Genomic DNA, 16,482 nt, shown 5'->3' on the forward strand with positions numbered 1-16,482 from the left:
AGCGGTTGGCAATTCTATTCACTAAAAAGTTTTTCTCATCCTGAACAGAAATCTACCTTACTGAGATTCACTCCTTGGACTTGTTAGTACCTCTGGGAAACACAGAACAACTTTGCTTCTTTGGACCCATGATGTCCTTTCAACTTTTTAGAGACAGTGATCTTTCTTTCCTATTCCTACTCCCTCTTGTGTTTTATTTCGGGGTAAACTGCTCCAGTCTCCTCAAGCATTTCTAATGGGAAATGATTCACAGACACGTCACCATCCTGGTCACGTTCCAAATAATCGTAGCTATCATCTAGTGAGACATAAATGTTTTTGCTGCCATTTCCTACATCTAAATTCATTAAAACTTCACAATTTTTATAATCAGGTAGACATTACCATATTTCAGGTGAGGAAACTGAGATCCAGAGATGTTAAACAACGTGCCTAAGAGCACACAAATTTTAAAAACTAGAACCAAGGTTTGAATGCAGAATTAGAATTCAGAGTTGCCTGTCTCCAAGTTTCTGCTCTGAAATAACTAGCATACTTGCTGTTTGTGTGGCCTGTGATTCAATTAGTCAATGTAGTTTTTAAAATATGGGCTTATATATGATCACAATATTATGAAAGTGACCTGGCCAGAGAAAAATGTGTCCAGACTATCACACCTCTCATTTTATGCAATCAGCCTCTCTTCATGCTACCTAAAATAATACTATCATTTCCAAAAAGCTGCCACACTGTTGACATACATTGAGATGGTTGTAGTCAATTAAACTCCCCAGGACTCTGACACAGGAAATTCAGGACTTGACTGCTGTCCCTTATTTTGATGACAGAGTCCCTGACCTCGAGGTGAGGGTTACACCAATTTTGGGTTGGCTGGGTGGTTCTGGAGCCATGGGAGACCTATAGGGAAAGATGCCAAGAACGCTCAGGAACAGAGGAACTGCACAAACCACTTTATTTGTGTTCCTCTGGGCAACAAGAACCCAGGGGATAAGCTGGATGTACAATACAACATGTGTAGCCAACTAACATATGGTTCTGTGTTATCATTTCTGAAAACTAACATGCAAAAAATAAATAAATAAAACAACTTTTACTCTTCATTTTTGCAACAAATTAAAAAAATCTCCAGACTGAACAAACCAAAAAACAATCCTTAACTGGAGCTTTGTGCTAAAGGCCTTTTCTCCCTTGAGCCTCCTGTCCTCTCCCCATCTCCTAATCCTCATTTCCGGGAGGTCATTTTAATTAGCAGGCTGTCATGGTGACTCAGCCTGCTGCTTTCACAGACAGGAAGGGAGCAGGCTCCTCTGGACCCATTCATGATACAAAGGCACTTTAAGCTTCAGAAAAATGTGCAATGTTTAGCTTGCCCCACCGTGGGAATTGCTACTGCTGTTGTTTTATTTTATCATTCCTACCTCTCTGGTGCATCCCTCTGTCTTTTGCCTCTCCCTCACCTGGCAATCATCATTTTCTCACTGCAGATTTTCAATGCCCACCTCTTCAGGGGCCAGGCTTGAGCCCTGTCACCTGGGATCTGGAGACCTTAACCATGATAACCCTTTTGAAATGGGTGACCAATATTTTTTTTGTCTTAGGAGCTAAAATTTCCATTAAACTACCCAGGAAATTGAGAAATAATTCTCAGAACAGTTTTCTAAAGTTGCATACTAGGGTCTGGGGAAATCAGGAGGCATGCAGCTTATACATACAGTGGTCACTTATCTAAGACCACCATGATTTCAAAAATTCTGTCCTATTGTTCCCAATAACACATTCGCTTTTGGGTTGTATATATGGTTGCTGCTGTTTAGGATCAGAAAATATGGACACTGCATGTCTGAAGCTATAAACAACCATAGCCTATTTTAAAAGGTAACCATCTGCAGTAACTATACAACCTAAAAAGCTAAAATGGCTTTGAAACAACTGACCTGAGATGTGTTAAACCTCTTAAAAGGGATGTGTATGTTTTCCTCAACCGGGATTCTTTACACTGTGGAAAATAGCATCTGTGCTCACCTAGTTCCAGTCTCCTGTTTCGTTTCTGAGCTCTGAGTTGAAGGCTCACAATTGATTTTCCGTTGACACAAGGAAAAATCAATGATTAAATTTCTCATATTTTTTCCCCTTCCCTTTCACTAGCCTGTGACTTAGCCCACAAATCCTCATCTTGGAAACTAGAGGAGGGTGATTAATTTCATGCCCCAGCAGAAAATGCATGTTCCTCCCCCCACTAGATCTCCCCAAACTCCATATCTTTAAAAAGGGTTTGAAGGGTCTTTGTGGTTCACTGAGCTCTTCTTGTCCCCTTTGCCGTTGGGGTAGTTGCTGGCTGGGTCCCGCAGGAGTGGGTGCTTGTAGGGAAGGGGTTTTTCTTTCCTGCAAAGGGGGAGATAACAGAAAGAGAGAAGACAGCATATATACACACTATAATAAAATCATCTGTGTGCATATCCATCTTCCCTACTGGATAGTCTCTTCCTAGGAACAATAGCCTTGCCACCTTTTTCTCTGTGTCCCCAGAAACCAGTTCAGAGTCTGGTTAAAGCAGGCCCTGTAGCTCTATGAAAGCCCTGTTGCATGCATGGATACACTGTATCATTCTGGTTCCAGAGAAAAAATAAAAGTGGGACAGCTCCAGCTCCTCCACTTTTCCACCCAGATTCCAACTCTCACTACCCATTCCATGATGGGATGGGGAAGGACACACAGGTGAACAGCTTGAGAGAACCTGGGGTCCCATTTCCTTCATAACCTTCAAGGGCTTCGGAGTCCCCTTCATATACCTCAGTACAACCAAATCATGGCATTCCATGTGTCGGTCTCCTCAGCAAGCTTCAGTGCTCTCGGAGAGTACAGATGAGTTTGGTTCATCTTTGTGTCCCAGCACCCAGCACCCTTAGCACCACTGTTCAGGAATTATCCCTTTGTCTATTTTGCTCACATACAAGATTATGAACTCCTTGTGGGAAGAAACCAAGCTTAATACATTTTTGCAATTTACCTCAGACAGGGCCTTGTTGACTGATAAATTGATGCAACTTTCATTTACTCATTGGACTAAAATTTATTTGCAGTGAAAAGAGTGGGCTTTTGAGCCAGAAAGAACAGAACTGAATTCCAAAGTCGACTATGTATGAGAGGCATGACCTCAGGCAAGTTTAACTTCTCTGAGTTTCATTTGTAAAATGGGCATACATAATTCCAATCTTGCAGTGGCATTGTGAGGTTAAGTGAGATAATATTAGTAAGCACACCTAGTGTTTTTCTTACCCCACTGCAATTGACAGTTGTGTGGTGCAAGGTGGTAGGTATGGCTTGACAGACTCTGAAGGAGACAAAGATGAGCACACATTGATACCGTCCTCAAGTTGTCTACAGTTCAGCAGAGGAGACAGCTACATGAACTATACAAAATAATGTATGGCAGAAATTGCTTAGTGCCATAAATGTGGGAATTTATTGGGCTAAGTTTGAATTAGGATTGAAGAAGTGACTTCTCATGGTCCATCATGCTCTGAACTTGTAGCACCCATTTTCCTTCATTGTTGATGAATCATGAATAGGATAAAGACAGAAGAAGTGAAAGCACACAAAGGGACACCAAGCAACATGTCTCCCCCACTAAGATGCCTCACTACCGGAAAATCCACATTCACTAAAGGACCTTGCCAACGCAGCAAGGTTGTCCAGCATAGGTGGGATACAGCTAGACTTCAGTATTCATTAACACCTTGCATCTGCTAGGCCCTGCACTGTGCACCTTGGAGTTTATGTGAGGAGTGTTGCTTATGGGCAATGTGATCTTTTATTCTTTATTTGGTATCAGTGTGAACATTTATTTTTATTTAATTTGTTATCTGGTTTCTTTTAACTGGAAATTGAATATTTTGCTTTTCTTATTGTTGGGAAGTGGTGTACCACAAATGTTGTGACCTGGATAAAGATTTTTAGTAGTTTTTCGGTTTGTTTTGTTTTGGGGTTTTTGGGGGGGGGAGCAAAGTGATCTTGAAGCAATTCCTTCCTTTCTTTGAGCCTCCATTTCTTTCTTTCTAAAATAGGAGAATAATTAATGTCCTTCCTGCCTCTTAGGCTCTAGTGAGTGGAGGCTAAGGAAGAACTTTATAAATTATTAGGTGCTGTTCACCATCATTAAGGAGTATGGTTCTTAACACTCAAAGGGAGCACAGGACATGAGGTGGGTATTTTTTATGGGTGCAAAGGGAGGTGTGCTTGCCCTAGAGAAGCAAGTCCAGGTTTGGGCACAGGCAGGGCAACCACAGGTGGATAGTGACAGGGGATTAATGGTGCAGTGGGTAGAGAGGAGTGTGAATGTACAGGATGACTTGTGAAGAGTGAGTTGGAAGACAAAGAGCATCCAATCAAAGATGGGGACACACAGAGTGAGGGGAGCCATTGGAAGGCTGACATCCTATATCTCTGGGCCTCTGCAGAGGCTGTCCTCTTCCCTCCCTCTCCAGACTCACCTTCTTTGGGAAGTCAACTTCCCAGGAGGTAGCCACTTATCTGGGCCTCCACAGCACTTTGCACCCCTCAGCCCATCATTTTCTAGGTGGATCTTTGCCCAACTGTTTCCCTCATGAAACTGGACATTTGATGTGTTTGCTTTTTCTCTATAATTCCTGAGCCAAGTGCAGGCCTGATGTGGAGGAGTGTTTGATGACTAGAAATGAACTTTTGGTCTTCTCTCTATCATTTCTTCTACTTCAAACTTCCTGGCCTTGTCATTGCCATAAAATGTGTCTTCTTAGTCTTTCCTACTTTTTGCCTTTTCATACCCTCTTCTCCAAAATAGAATATCCTCTCTCCCCTCTCTGCTTCATCAATCCAAATTCAACACATTCTTTAAAACCAAGGTCAAATCCCACTTCCTTCCTGAAGGCTTTGGAGAATATGCCTGTTAACTACCAAATAATTGCCAGATTGTATGGGAAAGTAATTTCTGGTAGGGTCTCACTTTTCTTTCCTGTAGTGTGAAGAAGTTGAAGTGGATGATTTCTGGGGACTTCTTCGGTTCTACTATTTTGCAGTTCAGTTACATTCAGGGCTTATTTGGGACCTGACCTATGCTAGGCCCGGCACCATGCACTAAAGATACAGAAGTGGGTAAGACAGCCCTGCAGGAGCAGCCCATCTACTGGAGAAACCAGACATGCAAAGAAGCCGTGAGAGTACACCAAAGGATATAGCATGCCAGAGATGTGTACCACGTGCAATCAGGAGCTCAGCAAGAAGGAAGGGGCTCTGTTTCAGGTGGAGAATAGGAACAAGGAAACGGGGTGATATTTGGACTGAGTTTTGAATGATAACTAGGAGTTCACTGTCTACAAGCAGAAAGAGAGAACATTCTAGGAAGAGGGGAAAGAATGAATAAAAAACATGGAAGCATGAAAATAGCTAACCTGTTCAGGCCAAAGCACAGGGAATGAAATGGCAGAAATTAGGCAGAGTGAGAAGGCACTCATGGAAGTAGAGGGGTGGTAGGAAGCATTAATGAAACTTAAAATGTTGGTCAAGGTCTTGAATGGCAGGAAGAAAAGTTGAAACATCTTGAAGGTAATGGAGAGTCATGGAAGGTATTTGAGAAAGGACATAATCTGATACATTATTGTATACTCAGTATACACTGTTCAGTATTGTTTGTGATCTTTGCATTTGTACATGCCTTTATTCTCCATGCATATAGGCTCCTGATGGGCAGGGACTCTTCGTAATCATCTAGCACTCAGCACAGGGCCTGACATGTAGTGGGCTCCAGTATGTTGAGTAGCTGATGAGCCCCCGCTGCCCACATGCACACATCATAGCCTCACCATGGAACCAGTCCTCTGAGCCTGTAGCTGAACCTGAGCCTAAGTCTTGCTCAGAGGCCAGCCCATCTGTGCTTATGCTCTGTCTACCCATAGAAGCCCACCTGGCTTGTTTTTCTTTCCAGTCTAATTTTAGCCCCTTTGATGGGACATTTAGGGATTTAGCTCTGTGACTGTGTCACTGTGGTCTACATAAATGTAGGGCCTCAGCTTTAATCATCACCATGTCCCTGAGCCTGAGCTGTTGTGCCACATTGCTGCCCCTTCCCAGAAACACTATCTGAAGGGTGTGGTCCAGCACCCGAGGATGCCAACAGGCTCCTGCCAGCTTGTGGACAGAAATTGATGTATTGTAATTATCCATGGAGATGGTAGAAAACAAAGATTAATTATGAGTCAAAGCATGCAATTTTCCTTTAAAACCAGAACTGCTCTTTCACGTAAGCTATTTGATGCTTGGGTGGAAAATAAAACAAAAAAGAGGAAGCATTCAAATCCCAAATTAAAGCTCAGAACCTTGTATTCTCCTGGGAATTTATTTTTAAAGGATTACTGACCAATTTAGAGCTAAGTGATGTTCATGGTTCGATAAGGCAGAGGTGTGGGAATAGGGAGGGAGTTACCTTTTATTTATTTTTAATTAATTAGGGTGAGTGAGTTTACCTCAGGTCCTCAAGACTGTGAACTTGTAAAGGAGCTCTCCAGCTTTTCTAAAGAGGACCCCCAAGCTCAGGGCAAAAAGGTGCCATGAACGGTTGAGCTCAGGGCCCTGAAAACTCTCTGGTACCCTTTAGTCCCAGCATCAGGGTCCCCTCCTCCCTCCATCTCCAAGAACTCTCCAATGACTGATGGCTGAGCACACCAGGCTGGGGGCAAGGATTTGCGTTCTAGTCCTGGCTCTGGCCACATGACCCTGACTGACTCCTTCACTCCCTAGGCCTCGATGTCCTCATCTATATCATGAAGAGAGACTGGAGGATCATCACTTCACTGCTCTATGACAATGTAACATGCAAGGAAAAATGGTTAAGGATCAGGATAATTTTTTTGGCTGACAGAGGACCTGAAAGGGACAATCCCCAAATTAACTTGTTAATGAGATTCTAAGAATTCTTTTGAGTTTTATAAAGCTTTAAATTTTTAAGAACTTTAGCCAATCAAGAATGACTTCTAAGAATGAACTGAGCACTTTTCTCTATAGGTGAGCTCCTCAGAGGCAGGGATCATGCTTTAATCAGCTACTCATCCAAGAACCTCCCTCCTGCCAGGAGTCTGACATAAAGTGTTGCCTTTCCTGAGTGGATGAATGAATATACATATGCATGAATGCTCAGTGCAGGGTAGCCACTGCAGGGGCAAAAGAAATAAACATCCTCTTGCAAGAGCTTCTAATACCCCAGGATTGGGGGCAAAGAGATCCCAGATGATTTATGAACAATCTGAGGCAGGGTATTGGTCAGAGTATATCCCTACATGAATGCAGGGCTTGGAGATGTGGGATGCAGGCCTGAGACATCATTCAACTCAACCAGATAAGTCAAGGGACTTGTCGTTGGCCTTGATGATCTGGTTAGAAATCTGGGGCTGCAACCCAGAAACAAGAGGAAATGAAAACATTTATTGAGCACCTACTAGCTGCTGGGCACTCTATTATGCTAAAATTTAATCTGCAGAACCATATTTAGAGGTTGCTATTATCCCTGTTTTCAAGTAGGTAGAGAAAAGCTTCAAGAGGCCAAGAAACTTGCCTATGATTCCATAACTTAAATGATCCTGCAACAAAAATTTGAATCCACACTGATGAACATTCACTTGAGGTAGAGCTTAGCTGGACTTCAGTTCAGCTTTGGAATCATTAAAGCCTAGGCTCAAACCCTGGCTCTGCCCAAAACTCTTTGATCTCAGGCATCGCAGACCTTCTTTTCATCTTTCTGAGCCTCCTTTTCCTTATATGTAATATGGGGAATACAATGTCTACAAGGAATAAATAAGATGATGTACAAACAGTACTTTGTAGAAGAAAAGTCATTTATATTGTTTTAATTAATAGCCAGTTGGAGAGGAATGTGCATCAGTGCAAAAGCCCTGAGGTACGAAAGTACATGGATAAGGTCATGGGCAAGGTCAGTGGAAAGAATGGTCTGGCAGGAGCAGGGAGTTGGACATGGTCACCTCCTCCAAGGAAGATGGACCCCTGAGGGAGTAGGAGATAAGCTCAGGTAGGGCAAGGCAGCACATTCCGTATGCCACTGGATGTCACTGCTTAAACGTTCCTGGGTTCACTGCCAATGGGCACGGGAACACCCAACATGTCAGACTCTGGTTCACCTCCTAACCATCTCTCCTTACTGGACCTGAAAGTTGGCCTCAGCAGAGGACCTGAGGTGGAACTTCTCAATGGTATGTCCTCTCCAGCCCCAAACCTTCACATCTCGAGAGAAAGGGACTATTGTGTACTGGAATGATATATGTAAGCCTGGAATTGTACTGGGTGCTTTAAGACACATCTCATAACAATCTTATAAGCAGGCTCCACTGTCCTCACTTCACAGACAAGGAAATTGAAGAATTGAGGAGGTTCACATAGAAATCCTAGAGGATGAGCTATCAGATGAGGAGACATGTGGAAATACTCAGCCTAACTCAGAACAGTAGCTGATCTCAGCTCCCCACAGCCCCCATCCCTGTGGATTCTCATGTTAAACCCAGAAATGTGACCACTCCTCACAGTCTCACTGACCCTTAATGATGCGTTATGCTCAGGAAATACACTTTTCTGTCCCATACAATCTTTGTAAAATGTCCAGGATTATCTTTCCTGTGGCACAGACAGGAAACTGAGGCCCAGTGAGAGGCAAAGGGAAGTTGCCCTGAACATGGCCAGTGCAGCTGGACTCAAGCCCAGACCACTCTGCTCTGCCACTTACCGCAGCCTCGGCATGGGAATCGCCAACTTCTCAACCATGGGGTTCAGGTGATAATAATCCAAAAACGTCCTTGCCACGTTCCGCCCCAGCTTCATATCTGTAGGTGTGTGCGTTAAGAAATAACTTTTGAAAAGAGACAGAGACAGAGTGAGAAGAGGACACTAAAAAAATGATGAGTATTAAAAACAGTGACACCACGTGTTGTTCTGCTTTTTGTATGCACTCTCTCTTTTGATCCTCACAAAATCTTACATTGTAATTACTATTATTATCCTCATTTTACAGATTAGGAAACTGAAGTGCACAGAACTGAAATGGTTTGCCTAAGGTCACAGAAGCAGGAAATGGAGAGGCCAGGATATGGAGCTAGGTAGCCTCTCACCAAAAGCCTGTGCTAATGGCTTTTAGAATATACTGCCACACTTTAGAAAGCACTAGACTCCCTTCATCTGGTCTCAGGTGGCTCAGCATGGAGTCAGACAAGCAAAACTCTGGGAAAGAGATCTTTATTGTATATAGACTAGGGTCTGCCTGACTATCAGGGATCAGTCATCTACTTTGGGAGCCTCAGGTACAATGGTAAAACCACCTTATCCTAACTAGTACCCCCATTGCCCCTTGAAATTCTACCATGTCACTGCCCAAAAGATTCATGAACTGTTAAAGTGCAAAATCCCTGGGGAAGGAGAAAGGGCCAATTCCATACTGACCATTAACACTTTAGTATGAATTACTACAATAATCATCTCCTCAATAGCATAGAGTCTCTGTTGTTATCTCTCACACATCTGGGCCTTCACACTTGCTATATCCTCTGCTTGAAGTATCTCTCCTCCTTTTCCCTTGGCTACTTTATATCCATCAATTCTCCAATTAGATGATATCTCTTTAGTAGAGCCTTCCAGGATGCACCTCTCCTCTCCTCCCAGGGCTGCGACTGGTGTCCTTGCCCCACAGCATCATGGCTTCCGAACTGACTTCATTCAAAGCACTTGTCACTCATCTCATAGTATGGAAATCAAGTGTGTACTCACCTGAACCCTTAGCCCTTCCCTCTCCCTCACCCCTCAGCTCTGAACATCCCAGTTGTCACCAACTCTTCTCCATGAGACTTTCTGTCTCTTGAATTTGTTCACTTCTTTCCACTCCCCGAGAATAGGCCAACATTATCTTTCTCCTGAATTGCTGTCACCCTGTTCTCATGGGCCTCCCTGCCACAGGACTGGTCCCCATCAAGTCCATTATCTACACTGCAGCCAAGGGAGGATTGTTCTAAAATGCTGATCTAACCATGTAACTTAGCTGAGTAAAAACTGTCAGCACCTTCCAGTTGCCTTTAAAGTCCAAATTTCTGAGCACAATTTACAAGGCTGTTCCCAGTTGGGTTTTGGATTACTTTCTCAGCATTGTGCGGGCTATGTCCCAGCTTCCACCCTGCTTGCCCTTCACATTCAGCAATCCTGAACTTCTGCCTCCAGGCATCTGCCCGTACCCTGCCATCTTCGAGACCACTCCCCTGCCTTTCACAGAACTTCCAGAACACACTCCTACTCCAGACTCAGCTCTGTTGCCACTTTACTGGCTAAGTCTTCCTTACTGGGAGGAACGCCCCTCCTAGGTTTTCCCACAGCCTCTTCTTCCAGGTCTTCACCACCCAGACCACTCCTCAGAGTGTATTTTAACTGTGTCTTCTTTTCAGTAGCCCCTTCTAGCCTGCAAGCTCTATGAGGCAGAGGTCACATCTGTCTTATTCATCACCTAAATTCCCACATACTCAGCAGATAGGAAGTATGAAATACATATTTGTTGAATGAATAAATAATAGTTAATACTTACATAACGTTTAGTATGGGCTGGGCAATCTTTTAAGGGCCTTATGTATAGTGACATTTAATCTTCACAAGACAATGAAGTAGATATACTATTTCCATTGTTCAGAGAGGGCAAGTAATTTTCCCAAAGGTTGGGCAGCTAATAAGGAGCTGGGATTGAACCTATGTGCTCTGGATCCATGCGTTTAACTACTTTGCCTAACCATCTCTCTGTGAGGGCCACCAGGACACGGCACCATTTCATATACACTTCTGTGTCTCTCTCACACACACCCCTGACTTCAGAACATATGGGGGGGCCATGCAGGGTGACATGCAGCAGAGCAGGAGCCTGAGATTGGCCCAAAGGGCTCTCTGGAGAAGGACCATTCTCAGTTATAAAGTATAAAGGTAGGACAACTGAAGAGGGCATTTCAGAGAGAGGACACAAGTGAACAACAGGGCAGAAAAGATCTACCATCTATCATCCATCCATCCTTCCATCTATCCAACAAGCATTTTGAAACCCTGCAGTGTGCTAAGACCCACGTGAAGGAGTGTTTGGTGAGAAGGGCCTTGGTAGGTCACAGTGGAGAGGACAAAGTGCAGTTGCTTCCTTCTGTGGGATATTGGGCAGCTGCTGCAGGCCTTCCTTCAGTGCTGTCTGGGGCTGGCCTAGGTTGTCTAGGCTGCTGTGCCAAGCAGGGCCATGGAGAAGGACAAGCATTTGAGAAAAAGTCAAGTGAGTTCTCACCATCTTCTTCAAGAAGTCCCTAAACTCAGGTTGGACATGGCCCAGGACGTGAAAATTTGCATTTATGAAGCAGCTACTATGTGCCTGGCCCTGCACTAGATGCTCTGACTAGATATGCATTCTAATTTTCGAAACAACCAATGACAAAGGCAATTTTATCTTCCTTTTGTAGGTTAAGAAATTTGTTTAAGGCTACATAACTGGTAATGGTAGAGTCAGGACTCAAACCTATGCAAGTCTGACTCCAGAACCATGAGTTTTCCACTATTCTGGCCTGCTTCCCAACTTGAAGGCACCTTTTCTGTCAAAGCCTGAGTCATCCCAGGCCAGTGCCTGGTGGGAGAAGGAAAAACACCAGACAAGTTGTTTATGACAGTGAGATGTGCCGCAGGCTCGCTGTGCTCTGGGGCTGCCACCTGGTTCCTTCCTCTGGATGTGACCGACCTTCTCTGTCCTCTTCTTCAAAAAGTTTACAAGCTGGCATTAAACATGGCCTCTTTGACCAGCAGACTCTGGAGGCAGTCTCACTGCCAGGGCCCAGAGAGGTGGGCTGGCTGCTTTCACCCAGCCAGTCTCTAGTTGGCTTGAGGAGACCAAATTGTGGTTGTGTGTGTTAACAGTACAATCCACAGGGCACAGAGGATAGCCGATGTTCCTGCAGTCTGAGCTAAAAGGTTCAGCAAAAATTTTGAGGCAGACATATCTAATCCGAATCCTGGCTCTGCTACGTGCTGTGCATGGCAGATAGTATTTTCCAAAGATGCCTGTGACAATATCTTTCATCTCACACATTATTCTATAATATGACCTTGACACTGCTTACATTGAGAGGTGTGGTCTATGTCCCCCCCCCCCTTGAATTTGAATGGGCTTGTGACTCACTTGTAACAAAAAGAATGACAGAAGTGGGAGAAGTGACATTGTGGAACTTGAGGTGAGGACAGAAAAGGTGATGCAGCTTGTACTTGCTTGATGGAATTCTCAGGCTGGAGTCCTGCACCTCCATGCAAGCAGCCTGACTCTCTTGAGACTACAAGAAGAGAGAAGAGAGACTCCAGCCTATAGTTCCTCCAGCATTCTTCGGTTCCACCTCCCGCCATTACCTGACTACAACTGCATCTGATTCTTAGCTAGAACCACCCAGCTGAGACCTTACCTCTGGACCCACGAAGAATATGAGAAAACAACTATTATTATTCTAAGCCACTAAGTTTGGGGGCAATTTTTTAATGCAGAAAACGGGAACTAGAATATTGTGTGACCTTGCATAAATTATCCCATCTCCCTGAGCTTCAGTTTCTTCATCTATAAAATTTCACCACAAATGCCTACTTCACAGGGTTTTGGGATGAAGCATGTGATGGTGCCTAGATGATGAACCACAGAGGGATAGACTGGATGAAAGAATGGAGGAGAGAGAAGCCTGATCTTTTCCTCATTAACCCATAGAAAGAGCCAGGCTTGAAGTAATGGTAGGAAGTATCCTTGTTAATCAATCCTCTTCAACTGTACAAGGGAAGGAGATGGGCTATTCCATAAAACATCCCACTATAAGGTGTTAATCATTCTGGACAGCCTCTGTTTAAAAGACAGGATTTTAAAGACAGGAGTCATCTGGAATAACCCACCTTCCTTTCCCCTCTACAAACCTATTATATATTCCTCAAATCCTGAAAGCCTCACTCCAGATTATTTACTGCCATGGCCCTGTTTAGGTCAAGGAACAGGACATGGTTGGGGAAGAGGGGAGAAATTGATTGAACATTTTCAATTAAAACAAGTTGTCTTTGAACAAAGATTTAAAACCGAGGTAAGGAGAGAGGCAATAACTCTCTTGGCTGGAACCTTTTTCAATATACTGTAGAATTAAAAGAGGAAAAAAATGAAGTGAAAATTCCCAACTATTCGTTGTTAACAAAAAATCTCAGGATAGTTTGTAAGTTAAAAATTTTACTAGCCTCAGATTCATATGTAGGTCACTGATCTATTTCTTGGAGACGGCCAGGAATGGCTGGTCACCACAGGGTAGGTAGGATCAGAATCCTCAAAGTGGTAAAGCAGAGGGATTCAGTTGGAATTGTCTAAAACTTGGACTGATTCCGTGACTTCCATTCAGAGCTTTTTTGAGGTAAAGGATGGGTGTCAGTAGCCCCAGCCTCCTATTTCATTGGAGCCCTTCAAGGTAATGAAGGTTTGAGTGGATGCATGAAGGAATGAGTGAATGAATTCCTGCATGCATCCACTCAAACATGTGTTGGGATCCTCCCATGTGTATACTGCTAAGAAAGGATGGAGACTGGGGTTAGATAAAGAAGAGTTAGATGAACATACTTTACAGTCTAGAGGAGGAAACCAACATGTCCTGATTAACTACATTACCAGGCAGACTGTTGCATTGCCCCCTTCACAAAAGCAACTACTATTTTATTTTAGAATTGACTCTGTGCAATGTATACTTTGTAGTTACTATCACCAATCTTCGCCATAGCCCTGCAAGGTCAAATCACAGTTCAACACATATTTCACAGATGAGGAAATTGAAAATCAGACTGTTTACATAATCAATCCAGTCTTGCGGCCTGAAAGTGACAGAGGTAACATATGAACCTCAGTGTCTTTTAACAATGCATATGTTGTCTCCTCTCTTGAGTGTGATCATAAATTCAAACACAAAATTCTGTGGATGTGTAGAAAAAGAATGAATCCTGAATGGAGGAAGTGTGAAAGGTTTCATGGAGGTGGGCATATAACAAAGATTTGAAGGACAGAGACATCTTAGAGAGAAGAGAGAGAAGCATTGGCAGAGAAAAAATGTGACCTGAAATGAGACAGAGAGGGGCCTGAGGACCAATGCAGCTTAAAATGCAGAGTGAAAGGTGAGGCTGCAATATTAAGTTAGAGAAAGATGAGTGGAGGTTCTGAATGCCAAATAAAAAATACAAACGTTCCTTCTGTAGGCAATAAAAACCAGTGAGTATCTATGAGTTGCATCAGTCACTCATTTACTCAATGTATATTTATTGACCATCTACTATGTTTAGGCTCTTTGGAAGGCTCAGGATATACCATAGTTAAAAACAAAACAAAACTAAGTCAACAGTTCTTAAGTCTAGAAGCCGAGACAGAAAAGTAGTTTAAAAAACCAAATAAATACATAATTGCAATTGTAATAGTGCTATGAAGAAAATGCATAGGGTCTATAGCTGAGGATAACAGGTATGTGGGCAAGCTTCTCTGAGGAAGCGACATGCAAACTGAGAGCGGTAACACCTTTGAAGAGGAAAGGGCGAGTGGGCAGGTCCTCAGGTATGAGACAGGGGCTGGAAGGGGATTGGCAGGGGCAAGAGGCAAGGGCTAGGTCACTACAGCCTTATTCTGGGTCACCTTAAAGAGTCTGGACTTTCTAGATGACCAAAAAGCCACTGAAGAGTTTGAAGTGAGAAAATGACACAGCCTGATTCATATTTTGAAAGTCACTGCTTTGCTGAAGATCAGACGGGAAAAGTGGAAAGCAGGAAGAGCAGCCAGGAAACGACTGCAATGGTTCAGGGGTAGCATCAGGAGTTCCTAGACCACCCAGGGGCTGTAGAAATGGGAAGATATATTTTGGGGGAAGAGTTAACAGAACCTGCTGTCAGGTTGGATGTGGGACCTGAAGGAGAGGATGGAGTGAAGAATGACTCCTTTGTGTTTGGCTCTAAACAGCTAGGTGGAGGGGTGCCCTGGTCAGCGATGTGGGAAACAGGGAAGAACAGCTTCGGGGAAAAAATTAGGAGTTTGGTTTGGAGCATTTTAGGTTGCAATACCTGTTATTACGCATCCAGCTCCTGAATCATAAATGGGAAAAAAAGAAAACAGATACTGGGAATGGGTTCTGAATTATCCACTCTTTAGGATTATTCATGCCACAGACACTTGTTGACTGTGGGCTGTGCTCCATCCTGCTCAACTCTCCACCTGCTCTCCCTCCTCTCAGAAATCACATGCCTCAGGGTGTCTCAAGGACTCTAGGAGAGTGGCGGTAACTGCCGGATCCTCTGTTCGCTTGACTCAGGACCTCAGATCTGAGGCCTTGAATGAACACACAAGTGGGAGTCAAGAGACCAACATGGTTTTCATCACTAACTTGCCATGCGATGTTGGCCATTTCCCTCCTCCAGTCCTAACTTCTCTGTGGGTAAATGTAGTCTCTCAAGTCCTTCTCAATTAAATGAGACAGACAAGCAAAGGCCTTAATACAATAAGCTTATGAAAAATTTCATCCTTGTTCTTTCAGTCGCAAATATTTATTGAGAAGCTACTATATGCCGAGTCATTTTAGGCACCTGAGTTACACTCAGAGAGAGATACCTGTCTTTGTGGAGCTCACATTCTAGCTGTGGAAGACAACTGTAAACTTAACACATGTAAATTATGTAAGTGCCAGAAATTTATAAGTGTTATGAAGTAAAGATAGCAGGGCAAGGGGAGTACTAGGGGCAGGGAGCAAATTACAGCATTAGGTGGAGGGGTCTGAGAGGATTCCTTAGGGTGTGGCTGGGTTTGGAGGAGGCTCAGGAGCTGACCAGCACCAAAGAGGCAATGATTCTCTTCATCTGAAACACAAGTCCTGACCAGTCACTACACAATTGGGCTCTTGCTAAATGCAGCTCAGTTCCAAATTGGGGATAATAATCAGCCCCAGGAAAGAGTCTTCCTTGGTGGGATTAGAGACACCTCCTTCCTGGCACATTACAGATTCCTAACTGCGGGTCGTTTCTACATCCTAGAGCAGCCCCAGGGTATCCCACACGTCCTGCCGCCTGGCCTGTGTCCTCCCTTCCCCGTACCCCTCCATCCCTCACAGACTATCTCTGAAACCTTCTCCACACTTCTCACCCCCTACAGCTCTTCCAGAACCCGCAGTGAGCTCAGTTGCCCTGTCCTGTCCTGAAGGTACTGAGGTCACCTCTCTCCTCAGAGGCCACACCTTACTTCCTCTGTCCCTACCGTCGTGTGCCAAAACAGCTCTGGTTATTACCTCTATTTTGCAAATGAGGAATCAGAAGTCACTTATCTGATGAGGCACACCAAGTATTGGCACAAGGTGGATGGAAGTCCATTCATTTATTCACTTGTTCATTCATTCGGATATTTATTGTGTTTTCTATGAACCA

At 43.8% G+C, this 16,482-nt stretch overlaps 1 protein-coding gene across 1 annotated transcript in view; it reads right to left on the minus strand.

The window, feature by feature from the left end:
• Positions 1 to 2,261: 2,261 nt before the first annotated feature.
• Positions 2,262 to 16,482, minus strand: part of AGBL4 (ATP/GTP binding protein like 4) — a 157,477-nt gene continuing 143,256 nt past the window's right edge. Inside the window, exons 7-8 of the mRNA XM_008057388.1 lie at positions 8,762 to 8,858; positions 2,262 to 2,382 (exon numbers count right to left, since the gene is read on the minus strand). Of these exons, the coding sequence (XP_008055579.1) occupies positions 2,262 to 2,382; positions 8,762 to 8,858 (218 nt within the window). The remainder of the gene's footprint in view (positions 2,383 to 8,761; positions 8,859 to 16,482) is intronic.

Source organism: Carlito syrichta, unplaced genomic scaffold, assembly GCF_000164805.1.
Source record: "Carlito syrichta isolate Samal-C Ts95f unplaced genomic scaffold, Tarsius_syrichta-2.0.1 Scaffold302986, whole genome shotgun sequence".
Classification (NCBI taxonomy): domain Eukaryota; kingdom Metazoa; phylum Chordata; class Mammalia; order Primates; family Tarsiidae; genus Carlito; species Carlito syrichta.